This window comes from Crotalus tigris, unplaced genomic scaffold (genome assembly GCF_016545835.1).
Source record: "Crotalus tigris isolate CLP2741 ecotype Arizona unplaced genomic scaffold, ASM1654583v1 scf7180000018693.663989, whole genome shotgun sequence".
Taxonomy (NCBI): domain Eukaryota; kingdom Metazoa; phylum Chordata; class Lepidosauria; order Squamata; family Viperidae; genus Crotalus; species Crotalus tigris.
In genome coordinates this window covers 100026-120204 of record NW_024097152.1, presented here as the reverse complement: position 1 = coordinate 120204, position 20179 = coordinate 100026, and the positions used below count along the sequence as shown (strand labels likewise).

The window sequence follows — 20179 nt, the reverse complement described above, 5'->3', positions numbered from 1 at the left end:
TTACAGTGGAAACAGGCTTCTCATTGTTTTGAAGAGCAAGTGAAAACAAGGCCAATTACTAGCACATGTTCATCATCATGTAGTTGGCTAGTCTCAGAAAATGTAAAAGGAAGCAAGCAGGATTGAGCAGAATTGATTTAATAAGAAGAAAGTCTATTAATTTTATCAGAATAACAGAGTTGGAAGGGACCTTGGAAGTCTTCTAGTCCAACCCACTTTTGAGGCAGAAGTCCCTATACCATTATAGACAAAAGATGGTCCAATCCCTTAAAAGCCTCCAGCGATGGAGCTTTCAGCTCCCAAGACTCCTTTGGTAAAGACAGCTGAATATTGACTGCAGAATTAAAGCACTTCCGTTTTACATGCCCGATGCTTTTATGAAGAAATCAATACCCCCCTCTGTAGATCATGCTAATGGGTTTTCTCTGGCAGCTCACAAAACAATGTTCACAGCATACAATAACATCGACCACAATATGCTTTTGAGTCAACTTCAGGGGATGAGAGTGGGAGATACTGTTTTGCAGTACCTTTCTCTGTGGTGGCTTTCAAGTGGCGTTGACGGGGGTTAGAATCAGAGGACTGGAAAAGAGCTGATGTGTTTTCCAATCTTCAAAAAGGGGAAAAAAACAATCTGGGAAATTACAGATCAACCATCTTGACATCAATACCTGGGAAAATCCTGGAAAAGATCATTAATCAGTAAATTTGTGAGGTGATTACTGGAAGCCAGTATGGGTTTGTTATAAATGGATCATGTCAAACAAAACTTATTGCCCATTTTGATAAAGTGACTAAATTAGTAAATCAAGAAAATTGTGTGGATACAATGTATTTAAGAGTTCAATAAGGAATTTGACAAAGTAGAACACAGCCCACTTCTTGATAAGATAGAACAATGTGGGATAGACATTGATTGATTCACCACCACCAGATTGATTCACAGTTGACTAACCAATCACATTCAGTGTGTAGTCATCAATGGAGAAAATCATCTTCAACATCTTCATAAATGATCTAAATGAAGGGCTAAAACGGGTAGGCAACCTTGGCTCTTTTATGACTCGTGGACTTCAATGAGCCGAGGTGGCGCAGCAGTTAGAGTGCAGTACTGCAGGCCACTTTAGCTGACTGTGTTCAGCAGGTCAGCGGTTCAAATCTCACCGGCTCAAGGTTGACTCAGCCTTCCATCCTTCCGGGGTAGGTAAAATGAGGACCCAGATTGTTGGGGGCAATGTAAAATATATATATATACATTGCTTACTGGTGTACACCGCTTAGAGAGTGCTTGCACTTAAAGCGGTATATAAGTCTCATAAATAAATAAATTCCTGAGCCAGCATGGCTCAGCTTGGAAACCTCTCCCTTTCCCCTCAGCGTGGCTGGCTCAGGAATTCTGGGAGTTGAAGTCCACGAGTCATAAAAGAGCCAAGGTTGCCTACCCCTGGCCTAGGCCTAGGCCGCTTTATGACTCGTGGACTTCAACTCCCAGAATTCCTGAGCCAGCATGGCTCACCTTGGAAACCTCTCCCTTTCCCCTCAGCGTGGCTGGCTCAGGAATTCTGGGAGTTGAAGTCCACGAGTCATAAAAGAGCCAAGGTTGCCTAACTCATCGAACTTGCAGATGACACCAAGCTGGGAGAATTGCTTTTGAAGATAGATGCAGGATTCAGAAGGCTCTTGACAGACTTGAGCACTGGAGTTCAGTGATGAAAAAAGTAGTGTCCTGCCCTAAAGAAGGAAGAACCAAATGCATAGATATAGAATAGGAGGCATCTGGCTCAACAGTAGTAATTGTGAGAGAGATTGAAGTGTCCTGGTGGATCACTGCTTAAGTATGAATCACTAGCACACTGCCACTGCTAGAAAAGCCAATGCAGTTTTAGGCTGCATCAGCAAAGAGACGATCACGGATGTGATAGTTCTGCTTTATACTTCACTTAGAATCTGGTTCTGATGACCACAATTCAAAAAAAGATGCTGAGGCCCTGGAAATAGCGCAGAGAAGAGCAACAAAGATAAGAGGCCTCAAAGCTAAATCTTACAATGAACAGCTAAGGGAACGAGGTACGTTTAGCCCAGTGAAGCGAAGGCTTAGGGGAGACATGATAGCAGTCTTATAATAATTGAAGGCCATCACGGGACAGAGGACATCGAATTCTTCTCCACAGCACCTGAGGGCACGACAAGAAGCGGTGGCTGACAAGAGTGAGATTCAACCTGGAAATGAGGAATTTCCTGACAGTAAGAACAGTTAATCAGTGAAGCAGCTTGCCTCCTGGAGTTGTAGGTGCTCCATTGCTGGAGGTTTTCAAGAAAAGATTGGACAATCATTCGTCTGGGGTGGTACAGGGACTCCTGCCTTGGGCAAAGGGTTGACCTAGAAGACCACCAAAATTCCTTCCAGCCCTGTGAGTCATATCCACAGCCACCTATTTATGGAGCACTGGAGGGGCATTGCAGGGTTTATTTCTCTCCCCTTCAGATGGAACTCAGTTATACATCTGAAGTGACTCTGTCAAAGGGCTGACCCAGTGTCTGAAGGCTGTATGGGTCTGGATGTGGAGAACTGATTAGGGCTCAAGAGCAGGTGGTTACAGTGGCCAAAAGGACCTGTGGCCAGATACATCTGGTATACCAATTGTGCCTGTTCCTGGGTCATAAGCCCTTTTGAAAATGACTTGTGCCTTGGTCATCTTGTGATTGGATTGCTAGTGTTCTCTACATAGGACCACTCTTGAAGACCTCTTGGAAGCCACAGCTAGTCCAGAATACAGCAATGTAGGCAGTCATGGGCGGATCACAGTATATGCGCATGTCCTCTGCTGCTTCACGAGCTGCACTGCTTACTGTTGGGTTTCCGTTGCCATTCGAGGCACTAGCAAAAGCCCTTCATGACTTAGGGCCCAGCTACCTGAGGGAACTGTCGAACGAGGTCAGAGTAGACAGGCTCCAGGTCCCATTCCTTTAGCAGTGTCACCTTACAGGACCCAGGAAGCATGACGATGGCTCCTGCTCTCTGGAATCAGACATACCTGGAAATCCATATTGTTCCCAGGCTACTGATTTTTCACAAGTTGCTGAAAACTGGTTCCTTTCCAGGGTTTGGAATTCAACATATTTCAATCATCCGTCTCTTCTTTGATAAAGATTTTAATTTTACTTCATTGTGAACCACCCAGAGTTGCATGGCCTTAAAACTAGAATATTAAATAGCAACTAAAATGCTGTATTGTAAGATGTTAATCTTATAATAAACTTCCTTTACTTGACTCCAGTGTGATACTCTGAGGGATCTTTCTGCTCTCTGGCACCTAATTTGGCTGAAGATACAGAGAGAGCCTTCTTCAGTGCAGACTAATGAGGCCAAAACTTTAGCTGTTGCCATATTCTGGACAAATGGTAAATCCATACCAATTTTTAAAAAAACAACTCCACTTACAGTTCATTGCAGCAAAGTTGTTCTCAAAGTAATTTTAACTAACTTGTTCTATTAAAGCAATTGTCTCAGGTGACTAAGTGTGTCATAAGAACACTGTCTTTTAAATCCAGAAAGCAAAATATTGTATATGCTTTGGGTCTCATCAATTAAGCAGTGTCATTTTGAAGTGTGGAATGAGAACCCCCAAGGGATTTGTACTACAACCCTGTTGACTTTCTGCAAACACAGCATGAACCACATGGGTTGTTTTTTCTGTTTGACTTTTTGAGATTTGTCTCTGGTCAGTTACTTGATATACTGTTTATTCTTTTAATTATCTGTAAGCCACCCGGAGTCACTATGGAGTTGGACAGCCTCAAAATTAAATACTATGAATGGATCAGGTCTCCTGATGATCACCCACAATAGCTTCATGTGAATCAGAACTGCAAGGCACGAATCAGCTGGAGATTGAATAGAAATTCTCACAGCATCATTATTGACAACCCACCTTCCAAGTAGCAACAGACCTAACAATACTTTGGTTCCCTATGAAATCTTTCAGAATGCTCTGGGCTGTCATTGGCAGTTTGCACTTGGACATGAACAACCTTTTTTCTAATTTTAGAACAAAGTAGGCCATAAGAATAAGTGGGAACTGACTGTTCCTTACCAATCCTATAAAAAATATTGGCTTTTAAAAAAGCCAGTAGTAACGGGTTTTTTTCTGCCTGCAAAGAGCTATTGGAGCTAAGAATGATCACACTAATAAATTAATGATAGCATAAAATGTTATTCCTGCGCTTTGGAATAGGACAAATAGCTGGAGCCCATGTGGTTATGGGACTGAATTTCTTACAGGTTTTGGTTTTTTTTTTATCTCAGCTGGCCTGTTTTTTCCTAAACTTGCTTTGAAATGTATTTTCTGTTTGTGTATGTTAGTTGCCTGGAGATGCTATTTAATTGAACAGGAATTCATGAACAAATGCAGGATTAGGAAAAATGCTCCTCTTTGACTATTGTGTTTAGACTTTTCCTTTTGTGCCTGAAAAACAACACAGAAAAGGTGTAAAGACAGCAGCAATAAATCTAATTTGTAGTTTGGCAGCTATTGCCTTCATGATGCAATAATTCAATATGGGTTTAGATTTTCTGAATTTATCAAGAAAACCTGAATTTTCTGCTTGGACCTATCCACTTTTTTCCACATTTTTGCCTTAGCTATTAAAAGCCAATTGAAGAATGACCAGGATATCCAAACTACGCACAGATAAAAAGCCCGTGTCCTGAACATGGGTTGAAACCAGAACACTGGATGCTTCTTTCCAAATCCAGAATGATTGTTTTCAAAACCTGAATGTTTTTGCCATCCCCATCAGCAAAACAGGTCTGACTGAAATGTCCTTCTATCTATGGTTGCCCATATTAGTCTTGCCTGGGAAGATTACGTCAGTGGCAAATGTTGTCTAGGTTCAGACTAGATTTCTGCTCTTTTAAAGAAGGTGGAGGTGTGCCAAGCATACCTTCGTCCTGATCCAGTGTTGCTCTGGTTTGCTGGAAGGGATTCTTGGTAAAGGGTTTAGGAGGGGTCAACCACATCAACTCTCCCAGTGCTTCACGTTCAGATAATTCATCTTGGAAAATCCCCCAACCAGCCCTGGAGGAGAACTGGCATATTCTGGAGTTCTCTGGAAAGTTCCTGTCATGGAATAAGTCTTGCAGATCCCTGAAAGCTTTTTGCTTTTTTCAGTGAACAGATATTAACCTATATTTTAACAGGCATTATGTATAGTTTAAAACGAGTTAGATTACATAGCAAGTTCCAGGCCTAACCATAAAACTTTTTTTGTAAACTCACAAAAGTGTGTCAGAGAATGAAGTAAACTCAATACAAAATTTATGAGTGCTGCATTTCTCATTTTTTTCAAACATTTCTGCTCTTTCCAAGAGTTAAGGGAAAGGATTATCACTGACTTTTTAATGCAACCATATACAATTTAACTGCATTTTTACAGATGTATGAAAAACAGTTTTATACTTGAAATACTTAAAACTCCTGGATTTCTTAGTATGGTTTGCTGACAGCTACAGCAGACAACACATCTGAGCATCAGCAAGTGACTCCCTTCACCCAGTGTTTAATTGAAACTACTGCAGATCAAGTTGTGCTACCTGCAGTGTAGAGTAGCTGTTTCTCCAGAAGTGGTGTAATATTGAAGGAATGGGGAAGAAAGCGAGACAAAAAACTTTATAGAAACAGTTTATTTACTCTAAACAGCAACACAGACAAAACTCCATAAACACAAAGGAGGTGACGCAGAATCAAGATGCGGCTGACTTTGGATCCAAGGCATTTATGCAACAATCTAATTCATTGATAGAAAACAAAAGGGAATGGAGGACATGTTTTTTCTTACCAGCCAAGTAGAGGCAAAAAAACAAAACAAAACACCCCCCCCCCAAACATTTTAAAGCGTGCCTGCATCTGAGAGCAAAGAAACTAGAGATACTAGTGAATTTATAGAAGTATAAAAGTTTATAGTTTACAGCAGTTGAAATACTGACATCAATATTAAAATAAAAGCAAGTTTTACATAACAATCAAAAATACAAAAGACTGAAGGAAGAGACCCTGTATGAAAAACTGGGGACAATTCAGCAAGTTTAGAACTGTATACAAGTGGTGAATATGGAAAATGGCACACATATAATCCCTTCCCCTAAATGACTATTAATTGTACATAGCGACATTAGATTTGCAAAAGTTTTGTAAACAAGTTCTTGCCAATTAATCCCTTCCTTTAAAGATGTGGATGACAGGAGCTTATGATGGTGCAAACTTCTTGGCTTGTGCTCGAACCCTCTTTTCATATTCCACTCTGTTTTGGCTAAATGTAGAGAGAGAAAAAAGCTAACAATTCTCAAAAATCAGAATCCATAAAGTGTTCTAGATCAGATTCTCCCTAGCACAAAACCCCACAAAAATCAAACTCTTGATATCTTATGTGAATATGCACTGTTTCCCTGGAGATGGAAATTAGACAGGAGTTACATGCTAGGACTCAGGTAAAAGCACTTTAGAACACGCCTCCCATGAATTTTGGTATGCATGAATTAATAGGAATAGCATTGCTTTCAGATGCAAAATCAATTATCAGATTGTATGCAATTATTTCTAATAATGAAGTAATTCAAGAATGGGAAAGGGATGATAAACACGGGGGCTCTACAGGGAAGTCTCCAAAAACCAAACCAAAACCCCCTTCACTTTGAACCAATGACCCTGAGGCCTTGGAGATCTTAATGACGTTTTCTCATGTTCCAAAGGCTTTGAGCAGGAGCCCTGCAGCAAGCTCTTTATTCGTGTGGTAGAAAATGGATCTCATTTTTTTCTAATTGCGAACGCCTAACAGTTTATTAGCATGCAGCTTTTCCATCGAAAAATATACTTAGAGTAACTCGTAACTTCAGAAAATAAAACAAATGCTTCAAAATCAACTATTTCAAAATAAAAATATGTTTTGTTTTCAAATAAATGTACTGTGTTTCAGAAACTCTGCTGAACTATTCTGGATAGACTGCAGTTCAGCTGAACCTGTTAGGAATGGTTAGAATTCAGATCTGTATATAGCAATAGCACTTAGGCTTATATACCTCTCCATAGTGCTTTATAGTGCTCCCTGGATGGTTCACAATGTCAGCACGTTGCTCCCCAACAATCTGGGTCCTCTTTTTACTGATCTCAGAAGGATGGGAAGGCTGAGTCAACCTGTCAAGTCTGTCAGGATTGAACTCCTGGCTGTGAGCAGAATTAGCCTGCAATTGTAACCGTTGTGCCACCAGTATATATAATTGTGTATATGTACTATAATTATATATAAATATTATTTGTATAATACAAACCCAGTGTATTATAAAGGTATTTATGTACATGTTTAATGATGAGGTGGAAAACCGTTTATCAGTGGAAAATTTTTCATTTACCAAATGCATATACTGCTTAAAACGCTAAACATTAATAAAACATCCATTCAAACTGAAGTCCAGTAATATCAAACCAGCTGATCACTTACCAATATATTTTTAAAAGTAGTATTTCAACAGAAATCCTTTCATAAGATCTGCCTGTATAATTACTCAGTCATAACACTAACACTTATTTCCCAAAGATTGCAAAAGTGCAGCATTTCCATTGCCTCCGGAATATTAACAGGGAGGGAGCCATTGTAGCTTCTGCAGGCAGGGAATTTCAGAATTTAGGAGCCTTCACAAGGTTATTACACCGTATTCGTTAAAAGGCAGAACTTTCCCTCTCTTTATTCTTCCCTCCCATTATATAAAGCAGTGATGGTGAACCTTTTAGAGACTGAGTGCCCAAACTGCAACCAAAACCCACTTACAGTGGGGCAAAAAAGTATTTAGTCAGCCACCAATTGTGCAAGTTCTCCCACTTAAAAAGATGAGAGAGGCCTGTAATTGTCATCATAGGTAGACCTCAACTATGAGAGACAAAATGAGAAAACAAATCCAGACAATCACATTGTCTGATTTGGAAAGAATTTATTTGCAAATTATGGTGGAAAATAAGTATGTGGTCACCTACAAACAAGCAAGATTTCTGGCTCTCACAGACCTGTAACAACTTCTTTAAGAGGCTCCTCTGTCCTCCACTCATTACCTGTATTAATGGCACCTGTTTGAACCTGTTATCAGTATAAAAGGCACCTGTTTGAACCTGTTATCAGTATAAAAGGCACCTATCCGTAACCTCAAACAGTCACACTCCAAACTCCACTATGATGGTGAAGACCAAAGAGCTGTCGAAGGACACCAGAAACAAAATTGTAGACCTGCACCAGGTTGGGAAGACTGAATCTGCAATAGGCAAGCAGCTTGGTGTGAAGAAATCAACTATGGGAGCAATAATTAGAAAATGGAAGACATACCACTGATAATCTCCCTCAATCTGGGGCTCCACGCAAGATCTCACCCTGTGGGGTCAACATGATCACAAGAACGGTAAGCAAAAATCCCAGAATCTCACGGGGGGACCTCTCTCTGCAGACAGCTGGGACCAGCATAACAAAGGCAACCATCAGTAACACACTACGCCGCCAGGGACTCAGATCCTGCAATGCCAGACGTGTCCCCCTGCTTAAGCCAATACATGTCCGGGCCCGTCTGAAGTTTGCTAGAGAGCATTTGGATGATCCAGAAGAGGATGGGGAGAATGTCCTATGGTCAGATGAAACCAAAGTAGAACTGTTTGGTAGAAACACAACTCGTGTGTTTGGAGGAGAGAGAATGCTGAGTTGCATCCAAAGAAGAGCACACCTACTGTGAAGCATGGGGGTGGCAACATCATGCTTTGGGGCTGTTTCTCTGCAAAGGGACCAGGACGACTGATCCATGTACAGGAAAGAATGAATGGGGCCATGTATCGTGAGATTTTGAGTGCAAACCTCCTTCCATCAGCAAGGGCATTGAAGATGAAACATGGCTGAGTCTTTCAGCATGACAATGATCCCAAACACACTGCCCGGGCAACGAAGGAGTGGCTTCGTAAGAAGCATTTCAAGGTCCTGGAGTGGCCTAGCCAGTCTCCAGATCTCAACCCCATAGAAAACCTTTGGAGGGAGTTGAAAGTCCGTGTTGCCCAGTGACAGCCCCAAAACATCACTGCTCTGTCTAGAGGAGATCTGCATGGAGGAATGGGCCAACAGACCAGCAACAGTGTGTGCCAACCTTGTGAAGACTTACAGAAAACGTTTGACCTCTGTCATTGCCAACAAAGGATATATAACAAAGTATTGAGATGAACGTTTGATATTGGCCAAATACTTATTTTCCACCATAATTTGCAAACAAATTCTTTCTAAATCAGACAATGTGATTGTCTGGATTTGTTTTCTCATTTTGTCTCTCATAGTTGAGGTCTACCTATAATGACAATTACAGGCCTTTCTCATCTTTTTAAGTGGGAGAACTTGCACAATTGGTGGCTGACTAAATACTTTTTTGCCCCACGGTATGCATCGTCGAGTGCCAGATGGGTGTGGCCCATTTGCTGGGTATGACCCATTGGGTGGGCGTGGCCCATTGAGTGGGCGTGGCTGCGGTGGTAACGGCAGACTGGGTGGGATTAAAAAGTTCAATCAATCGATTCCAACTTTGCAAGACCTTTTTTTCCCCACAAGTTGAAATTGACTGATTGAACTTTTTCTTTTTCTTTTGCACACAGCGGCGGAGGCCTAAAGAGAAAAAGTTTTATAAAATCCAGCTGAAGGCCTAGGACTGGGGCGACGGCGCGTGTACCCACAGAGAGGGCTTTGAGTGCATAGGTTCGCCACCACTGATATAAAGTAACTGAGGTTAATAATCATAGTTTGCAGCAGGGGACTGAAACCTGGAGTTTTTGCAAACAAGATAATAGATGTGGAGATGTAGATCAAAGACAAAATATAATTAGAAGCAGGAAGTATTTGAAGGAGGTTGTAATGGGATTTCTTGCACAACCTTGCACTTAAAGCGATATATAAGTCTCATAAATAAATAAATAAACCTGAATCCTTGTTTTGGAAATTCAGACTGTTTGTTAAAGGTGGGCGCCCCTGGAGGAACCAAGTTTTGCCTAAATAATTGTTTGGCTGCTGGAGAAAGCCCAATGCAGAGTGAAGGAATGCAGAGAACCAGAAAGAGCCAACTACAACCTGGACTTTTCCCTTAAAAAATCCACACACATCCTCCTTTCCATTCCATACTCCAATCTATTCTCTCAGCACGGTCTAATTTCTCCACATAGCATCGTCACTTCCTAACAGTTCTGCTTCTCCACAGGGAATAGACTTATTACCTAACTTGCATCTCTGATATTAATCTTGGGATTCTGCCCATGAGTGACTGCTTCCCTCTCTACCCCCACATGTTAAAGAAGCTCTTGGCATCCATTGCCTCACTTTGCCTTTGATAAGATAACCTTTATTGTCATTTTTTTTTATTGTGGGCACAACGGCACACATCAAAAATGAAATTTAGTTGCCCGTTCTCAAAGTGAAACACATACATGACACACACCTAAACATACTATGAACATATGTATAGAAATTACAAAGGAAATTACAAAGGCTCTTGATTATCTACATTTATGCAGATTAAGAAGGTATCCATGTCATGTCTGTGCATTTATCTGCTTAAAAAAATAAGGAATGAGTCCAAAAATCCGGGTGGGAAGCACAGGATTGGATAAATTGGCAGGGTTAAAGACAACAGGCACTCCCCATCCTCTGAGTGTTTCAAGTAGTGCTTCAGTGTAATAGAACCACTTACTGCTCCTGCTCTAGTCTTGTGATCTAACTTCCCTGGTGACAAATTACAATAGAATAGAGCTGGAAGGGACCTTAAAGGTCTTCTAGTCGAGCCCCCTGCTCAAGCAGGAGAACCTATACCACAGGTCGGCAACCTGCAGCTCCGGAGCCGCATGCGGCTCTTTGAGCCTTCCCCTATGGCTCCCAGCCTCCTCGGCCATTTGAGGAGACAGAGACAGAGAGAGGCACTTGTTCTCTCTCTCCCTCTCTCTCCCTCCCTCTCTCTCTCTCTCTCTCTCTCTCTCTCTCGTGTGTGTGTGTGTGTGTATGTGTGTGTGTGTGTGTAAAAAAGAGTGGACTCACGGTAGTCTCCAACGAGCTGAAAAGCTTATTTGGGCAGAGCTCTTCTCTTTGCTGTGTCTCTGCAGGAAGCAGGAGCAGGAGAGAGCTAGCTAGCCCAGCTATGCTGACTCAGGAATTCTGGGAGTTGAAGTCCATGAGTCATAAAAAGAGCCAAGGCTGCCTACCCCTGAGCTTGTTGGAGAACAGCTTGAAGCCAGCTTGCCAGCTGAGCAGAAGATCGGAGAAAGGGAGAGAGAGGGGGGGAGAGAAAGAGAGGAGAGAAAGGAGAGGGAGAGAAAAGAGAGGGAAAGGAAAGAGAGAAAAAGAAAGAAAAAGAGAAAGGAGGGAGGGAGGGAAAGAGAGAGACCCTTTTGACATCTAAAATGAAGATAACACTGCTTATATCCTTTTTTACCTTTATTATAGGTGTGTATATATGTATGTATGTGTGTAATATGTGTGTATGTGTGTGTGTATATATATATATATATGTATGTATGTATGTATGTATATGTATACACACACACACACACACACACACACACAAATAAAGGTAAAAAAGGATATATGCAGTGTTATCTTCATTTTAGATATCAAAAGGGTTTTGCGGCTCCCAGTGTTTTGTTTTCAGTGGGAAACGGGTCCAAGTGGCTCTTTCAATGTTTTGGGTTGCCTACTCCTGACCTATACCATCTCAAGACAAGTGACTGTCTAGCCTCTTAATAATCTCCAGTGATGGAGCACTCACAATTTCTGGGGGTAAGCTGTTTGACTGGTTGATTGTCCTCATCGTTAGGAAGTTTCTCCTTAATTCCAGGCTGCTTCTCTCTCTTTTCCGTTTCCAACCATTGTTTCTCGTCCTTCCCTTTGGTGCTTTGGTGAACAACCTGCCCCCTCTGCCTTGTGGCAGCCCCTCAGATACTGGAACACTGCTATCATGTCGCCCCTATTTCTTCTTTTCCTTAGACTAGCCAAACCCAAGTCCTGCAGCCGTTTTTTTGTATGTTTTAGTCTCCAGCCTTTGATCAGCTTAGTTACTCTTCTCTAATTTTTTTCCAAAGTCTCAACATCTTTTTTGTGATATGGTGACCAAAACTGGCTGCAGTATTGCAGGTGTGATCTTACTAGGTTGTATAAAGTGGTACTAATACCTCACGTGATCTTGATTCTATGCCTCTGTTTATACAACCCAGGAGTATATTAGCTTTTTTTGGCTGCTGCTGCACACTGCTGGCTCATAGTCAGGTGATTGTCCACTAGGACTCCAAGGTCCTTCTCACAGCTACTGTTTTTAAGTCAGGTCTCACCCAATCTGTACTTGTACCTTTGATTTTTCCTATCTAAATATAAAACTTTGCTTTTTTCCACATTGAAACTCATTTTGTTGGATAGCGCCCATTGTTCAAGTTGGTCAAGATCTTTTTGAATCCTGAGTTTGTCTTCTGAGGTGTTGGCTATTCCTGCCAGTTTGGTGTCATCTGCAAATTTGATGAGTTCCCCTTCAATTCCCTCATCTACGTCATTGATGAAGATATTGAAGAATATTGGGCTTAAGACAGAATCTTGTGGTACCCCATTGCTTACTTCTCTCCATGTGGATGTAGGCCATTGAGGACTACTCGTTGAGTACGGCTTGCCAGCCAGCTACAGATCCATCTGGTGGTGATGTTGTCTATTCCACCTTTTTCTAGCTTACCAATGAGTAGGTTGTGGTCTACTTTATCAAATGCCTATGTATACTTAGACTTCAATATACTTAGACTTCAATTCCAGTATTTGAAGGGCTGCCAGAAAGAAAAGGGGGTCACATTATTCTCCAAAGCACCAGAGGGCAGGACAAAAAACAGTGGTTGGAAACTGATCAACCACTGATCAGAGAGAGCAACCTGGAATTTAGGTGAAACTTCCTGACAGTGAGGACAATTAACCAGTGGAACAGCTTGCCTCCAGAAATCGTGGGTGCTCCATCACGGGATTTTTAAGAAGAGGCTGGACAGTCACTTGTCTGAGATGGTCTAGGTCAGCGGTTCTCAACCTGTGGGTCGCGACTCTTTTGGGGATCGAACGCTTTCACGGGGGCCGCCTAAGACCATTGGAAAACACATATTTCCGATGGTCTTAGGAACCGAGACAACGCTCTTCTATTCGGCCGCCGCCCTCCTCCGCCTCCAGGGCGCCCTTCTCTTCCAACAGCGCCTGCTCCTGCCGCTGCAGTGCCATAGCAATGCCAACTCCCAGCTGCTGGCCAGGAGCCAGGCGGACTCCCAGCTGATTCCCAGGAGCCAGGCCGACAAGCAGAGGCTGGGCCGACTCCCAGCTGATGTGCACACGCCAGGCCGACTCTCAGCTGGCTGTCAGGAGCCAGGCGGTGTGTAGCGGCCCCGCCGGTTCCCTGACATCCGGATGCCGACCCGACTCCCAGCTGACTGTCGGGAGTCAGGCGGTGCTCATGGGGGCCATGCGGACGTCGGCCGGCTGCGTCCTCCCGGCTTATGCCAAGCCCAGGGGCTTGACACGCGTCCCCGACGCTGCCCTGGGCCGGCTCAGCTGCGTGGGCAGCTGGTCCGGTCCGGGTCTGGGCCGCTGATGGCGCTGCCGCTGGGCTGCTCCACCGCTGCCGCCGCTACTGGCTGAGCTGAGCTGCAGCGCTGAGCCGATCCCCACGCCTCCTGGTTGCCCAGCTGCATTCCGCCCCCGGCCGCCCTCCGCACTGCATCAGAGCTTCCCCCCCGCTGCCCGGCTCGCCTCCCTCACCATCGGCTCGCCGGACTCTGGGCCTCGGAAGCGGCCATGCGGCAGGGAAGAAAGCAATGCCCGCATGTGCATCGGAGGCCAGCTGGATGGGCCGGGAGGGGAGAACTGGCACCTTCCGAGTGGGAGCTGGCGCTCTGGCCATGCCCCTCTCGCGTGTGACGAGTCGGGGAAGGGTTGTGGCGGTGAAGGGCTGCGTGGTGTGGAAAAGGGCTCCCACGATCCTGCCGCTGCGATGGCGCTCAGGAGGCTGGAGGGGCAGGACAGGTCCCGAGGGGCAGCTGGGAGAAGGCAAGAGGTGTCGGGATGAGGATGGGGGGCTCCACTCTACCATCCCCAGCAGCCCTAAAAAGCACTTGAAGAGTGGGGAATGTTGGGAGTTGCAGTTCATCACCATCTGGGAAAACATGACTCTCCAAAGATCAATCCTTCCTTCCTTCCATCCATCTCCTTCCCTTCCCTTTCAATCTCTCCTTCCTTCCTTCCTTCCTTCCTTCCTTCCTTCCTTCCTTCCTTCCTTCCTTCCTTCCTTCCTTCCTTCCTTCCTTCCTTCCTTCCCCCTTCAATCTCCTTCCTTTCCCCTTCAATCTTCCTTCCTTCCTTCTCCATCCCTTCCCCTTCAATCTCTCTCCTTCCTTCCTTCCTTCTTCATCTCCTTCCTTTCCCCTTCAATCTTTCTTCCTTCCTTCCTTCCATCTCCATCCCTTCAATCTCTCTCCTTCCTTCCTTCCTTCCTTCCTTCCTTCCTTCCTTCCTTCCTTCCTTCCTTCCTTCCTTCCTTCCTTCCTTCCCCCTTCAATCTCCTTCCTTCTCCATCTCCTTCCTTCCTTCCTTCCTTCCTTCCTTTCTTCCCCTTCCCTCCCTCCCATTTTTAAGCAAGAAAGAGTAACCTTCTCCAGCCAGCATTGCTATATTGTTTTTGTGACTAATCACTATGCTTTAATTATGTTCAATTTGTAACAATGAAAATACACCCTGCATATCAGATATTTACATTACGATTCATAACAGTAGCAAAATTACAGTTATGAAGTAGCAACGAAAATAATTTTATGGTTGGGGGTCACCATAACATGAGGAACTGTATTAAAGGGACGCGGCATTAGGAAGGTTGAGAACCACTGGTCTAGGTTCTCCTGCTTGAGCAGGGGGCTGGACTAGAAGACCTCCAAGGTCCCTTCCAAATTCTATTCCACTCTACGTCCACAGCATTTCACTGGTCTACTAGTTTAGTCACTTTATCGAAGAATGAAATAAGATTGGTTTGGTCTTTTTAACAAACTTGTGGTGGCTACTAGTTATAACTTTGTTTACATATAAATTACATTCTAGATAAGAAATATTGTAGAGGCTCCTCCCTAAAGAGGTCCAAGAAGCAGAACACAGACAGTCCTCAACTAGCAACATTTCATTTAGCGACCATTCAAGTTTACAACAGCACTGAAACAAGTGACTTATAATCATTTTTCACACTTACAATGGTTGCAGCATCCCCGTGGTCACATGATTAAAAATCAGATGTTTGGCAACTGACTCGTATTTATGACAGTTGCCTTGTCCCTGGGTCACGTGACCCCCTTTTGCGATCTGACAAGCAAAGTCTATGGAGGAAGCCAGATTCACTTAACAACTGTGCTACTCACTTAACAGCTGTAGGGATTCACTTAACAACTGGGGCAAGAAAGGTCGTAAAATGGGGCAAAACTCACTTAACAAATGTTCTACTCTGTAACAGGAATTTTGGGCTGAATCGTGATTGTAAGTCAAGGACTGCCTGTAGTGAATGGGCAGGAGGAGAGACTTCCCTTCACGAAAGGAGCCCCAGAACATTTTCACTCTTTCACGTTTGGGTTAATGTTATTTTTCTCTTTGCTTTCTGAGTGTCAAGACAGAAGACCTCCTTATATAAGCATTTCATTCTTAATTTTTTTATTATTTGGATAATGACTGTTATGGATTTACAGTTTTATTTGCGTTATTTTCTGTTTTATTATTTTGGTCCTGTTTAGTACCATTTGTTGTTGCCCTATAAACCGCAGTGAGTTGGCTTGTAAGAAGCATGGAGGTATAAATAATTTCTCTGTCAAAATCTGCAGCTGAAGTGAGTGCCTCTTTGTGGGAGGGAAGGTGCTTCTGCCTGCCCTGGAGGAGGCAGTGCCCCCCCCCCCCGCTAGAAGAAGCCATCCTTGGACCCAGCCAATCTTCAGTTTTCCCTTTCTAGGAAAGGAGATTGAGCGGGCCCAGAGTGAAGTGGATTACTTGGACTCTTTTCCACCTGGGTTTAGGCCAGATCATGATCATGGCATCCTCTGTGTTACCTACAGAGATTGGGAAGCCCTGCTTTTCAGTGATTCTCCTTCTCTCCGTGGCTGGGGGAGGGGGGGTGTCTAGCCTTGGGATTTGGGCTGCCCACTTCTTTCAACATCTACATGTGTTGATGACACTTATTAGGCATCTTCACCCCAGCTGGGTAGCTGATGACTCACTTCAGTGCTCTCTCAGCGCCTGGCAGCCGTGAGAGTCTGGATGGGCAAGAAGCAGCTCCAGGTCAACCTTAGCTAGACAGAGTTTGGGAGTTTTGTCCCCTCCCCCTTTGACCCTTCCCAGGGCTGGGCATCTCTCTGTTTACCCATGTGACAACATTGCTGCCCAAGCTGCACTGCCTTTCCGTTTCTTTCTGGGTGCAATTCAAAGGGATAGCGATTCCATCAACGCCCCAGGCAGCCGGGGCCAGGTTATTTGGAAGACCGCCTTTCCCTGAAGCATCTGCTCATTCCAGGGCAACCTTTGGGTCCCCCCCCTAAATGCTGCCATCTAGCGGGACCAAGGAGAGCGCCTTTTATGAAGCACCCCCTTCCCCTCCAGATCAAGAAGCCTCCCCCCCCTTCACATTTCTGGAAGGCCATCAAGAGCAGGCTTCTCCCCCCCCCCCCAACACACACTGAAATGCTACTGTTTTCTCATCTCTGATATTACTGTCGTTTTATAAGATGGGCTGCCATTTAAGTTTTATCAATCAAATCCTCTCTGAAGCAGGGATGGACTAATACACCCCCCTCCTTTGGTCTCACTTGCTAACAGTGCCTGCCTCCTACTCTAAGGTCGCCTTGGGCCTGCCTCACTTTCCCAGCAACCTTTGTACCTCAATCTTTTTTAAAATGTACCTAAGTACACACATGTATACACACACAGCCCTGATATATTATGCAGTACCACATGCAACTCTAAGAGGGAAGAGACCTGTCTAAAAGGGTTTAAAATGAAGCCCTTGTTCCAAGAGCAGCAGAAAATGAATCTGCTCCATTACCTATTTGAGTTTTTAAAAGAAAATGGAACAAAATTAGATACAGGCAGTCCTTGACTTACAACAGTTCATTTAGTGAACATTCAAACTTACAACAGCACTGAAAAAACTGACTTATGACCATTTTTCATACTTATGACAGTTGCAGCACCTCCATGGTCACCTGATCAAAATTCGGACCCATGGCAATTAACTCATATTTATGACGGTTGCAGTGTCCCAGGATCATGCTACCTTCTGACAAAGTCAATGGGGAAAGCCAGATTCACTCAACAACCAGGTTACTAATTTAACAATCACAATGATTCACTTAACAACTGTGGCAAGAAAAATCATAAAACTGAGGCCTCACTTAGCAACATAAATTTTGGGGTCAATTGTGATCATAAGTCAAGGACTACCTGCAGTTCACAGACCTAATCCTTGATACGTGAAAAGATGAAACCAATTTTAATCATAAACTTGATGATCCATGTTTGCTATAAAAATTAGTTGAAAGGCAACTCACCAGTAGATTGTGTAAGCCTCTGCTTGAGCTGGGTCCTGGATATTTGGTTCATTTAGAAGTTCTTGAATTCCTAACAAGATCTAAGAACATAGAATGAGAGAAGAATCACTGTAAAGTACACTCGCATCTTGCAAAATCATGGATTAAAATCAGATACATATTTTCATCAATGTATTAAATGCATACTGCCAGCTGTTAATTGTAAATTTAAAATATTAAGAAATCATTAGGTCTTACGGGTATACAAGTAAGAGCATTTGAGTCAATATAATACATAAATTAGGTCCAGGTTTTAACAAAATGCATACTTGTTTAATTGTGATTGCAGGCCTCCAATCCTTATCTTCTTCTAAGATAGACAGACAGACTGTGCCTGAAGGATACACGTTTGGATGGAATAAGGGTGGCTCAAATTTGCCTAGAGAAAGGAAAACTTGGTTCAGATAAAAGGATTTGGCAAAACACTTTTAAAAGCTAGCAGGGCTTCAATCAATGCTAGGGAGCAAGAATATGATCTTTGTCTCTATACCCAGTTTGAATTCCCGTCTCTGAAGTAAACCAATTGAACTTCTTTTGAAATCCCTTAAGATCTTAAGGACTACGACTGATGATATCTCTTGTGGATCCTCTGAATGAGGTTTTTGCAACCAAATCTCTTTTAAAAGAGCACTAATAATTTAAAGACAGCCACAGGAGTTGGGTGGGAAAGACCACCAACAAAAAAATTTTTTGGAAAGGAAGCTGATCTGCTGAAACTCAGATCTGAAATGTAGCAATTTTTAAAAATGTATCCAATAATATTTATTCCATGCACCAAAATATTTATTCAAACACTTAGTAAGATTCTGAACCAATTAACAAAATGAAAATGAAAATTCTGAAAAATCCAATGGAAAGAAGTATATCCTCAAGAAGAGACAAACAGAAAACAGCATACAAGGTACTGAAAAGTAAATTTCAGAATCTTTGCCCATATAAAAACTTCAGTAGGCGAGTCATGCAAAATAAAGGAAGCGGCAAATTCCTGTGATTCAGGACAACCTGTTATGTTCTGGGGATTCCAAGAACTTTTGCACAACGAAAGAAGTAATTTTGCACTGTGAGCGCTATACACAGCTTGAAAATTGCTCAAAACCCGAGATATAATAGTCCTTGCTTCTGAAAGGAAATGATTTCACAAAGCAGATAGAAAATATTATAAGAGAATCAGAATTGGCCAAGTTCTTGAACTTATCAAACCCTGAAACCAGCGTGCTGGGATGCAGCCAGAGGAAAAGAGCCGGTGATCCTTGCAGGCAGCTAGTTTCTAACTTTGGGGGTGTAAATTAGATATCAATGCACCTCCTAATTTGCTCAATCTATCTGCCAGGAGCAACCTATCTGCTGTTTGTCGAGCGCTTGGGCTCCTTCTCCCTGGCAGCCCTGAGGTTTACCAGACTTACATTTCGGAGGCGAGGAGGGATAATCGTCCTTAAAAAGCATCCGTAACTTGAACAGGCCTCCTTCCCACGGGGTCTGTCGGGAAAGCACAAGACGGGCCGCCGTTTGCCCAGAGCGCTTCACTTCCGCGGGCTGAGCCGCCCAGAGGGGGAACCGTCCAAGGCCGCGGGGCAGGCGAGGAGGCCCCGATTCAGGGGGACGCCAGCGCGGCTCTCTCCGCTGCAGGCCGGCCGGAGTCCCGCCGCAGCCGATGCGCACTTCCTCCCCGGGAACCGCCTTCCCCCCCCCCCAGCCCCGTCACGGGAGCCACGGCCGGCCGGGGGGGCCGCGCAGGACCCCCGCCCCCCCCGCCCCCCCGCCCGACGCAGGGCCCCTTACCCCTTTCTTCCCCGGGATCGCGCACTCCCAGTTCATGAGGTTCATCGTGCCGTCGGGGTTCTTGGTGGGCACCGCCACGAAGCCCTGCGAGGAGCCGAAGGTTAGCCGCGCCGCCCCAGGCCCTCGCCCGCCCGCCCCGCCCCGCCCGCCGCCACTCACGAACGGGTGGTCCTTCCTCCAGGCCTTCCTCTCCTGGGCCAGGCGGCTGAGCGCGATCCCAGACATGGTCGACGAACTCTGCGACGACACAAAGGCGGCCGGTCAGGGCCGGCTCCGGGCCTGCGGGGCTCCCGGAAGGCCGAGGCCGGGAGCGCCGCCGGGGCCCGCCTGACCTTGACAGTCGCCCCCGCCCCCCGCAGCAGGCGCGTCCCTCCGGCGCCCGCGGCCTCACCGTGAAGCGCCCGCGGCGGCGACGGCGGCGGAGGCGGCAGCAGCAACCCCCGCGCGTGTCCCGGATTCAGGCGGCGGCGGCGACGAATGACCCGGATGTTCCCTATCCGCCTCCCCCCCTTTTGTCTCAAACCCGGCCTTTCCCTCGCAGAAAACGGAGCGCGTCTGCACGGCCTGTCCCTCGGCGCGACCCGTCTGCGCGACAGCGCCTGCGTCGAGAGCGCGAAGCTGAACGCCGCCGCGCGGGACGCTCCGAGACCACGCCCCCCGCTCCGGCAGAGAGCAGCCGGCGGGCGGGAGGCCGGAAGGGGCGGGGCCGGATCCGCGGCGTCGTTCCCGTC

General features: G+C 44.9%; 1 protein-coding gene across 1 annotated transcript; it reads right to left on the bottom strand.

The window, feature by feature from the left end:
• Nucleotides 1-5665: 5665 nt before the first annotated feature.
• UBE2I (ubiquitin conjugating enzyme E2 I) lies at nt 5666-20079 on the bottom strand. The gene is made up of 7 exons (XM_039355563.1): nt 19840-20079; nt 19608-19685; nt 19449-19532; nt 19073-19145; nt 17939-18048; nt 17631-17710; nt 5666-6309 (listed from the first exon to the last, which is right to left on the bottom strand). The coding sequence occupies exons 2-7, from the start codon at nt 19671-19673 to the stop codon at nt 6246-6248; spliced, it is 477 nt and encodes a 158-aa protein (XP_039211497.1). The 5' UTR covers nt 19674-19685; nt 19840-20079; the 3' UTR covers nt 5666-6245.
• Between the last annotated feature and the right edge of the window lie 100 nt (nt 20080-20179).

What these genes read in the sequence shown, in the direction of transcription:
- UBE2I (XM_039355563.1), bottom strand. Translation starts at nt 19,673, where the DNA reads ATGTCTGGGATCGCGCTCAGCCGCCTGGCCCAGGAGAGGAAGGCCTGG. An exon ending in GGAGGAAGGACCACCCGTTC is followed by an intron (nt 19,533 to 19,607) that starts GTGAGTGGCGGC and finishes GGCTCCTCGCAG; the next exon opens with GGCTTCGTGGCGGTGCCCAC. An exon ending in CTGCAATCACAATTAAACAA is followed by an intron (nt 17,711 to 17,938) that starts GTATGCATTTTG and finishes CTATGTTCTTAG; the next exon opens with ATCTTGTTAGGAATTCAAGA.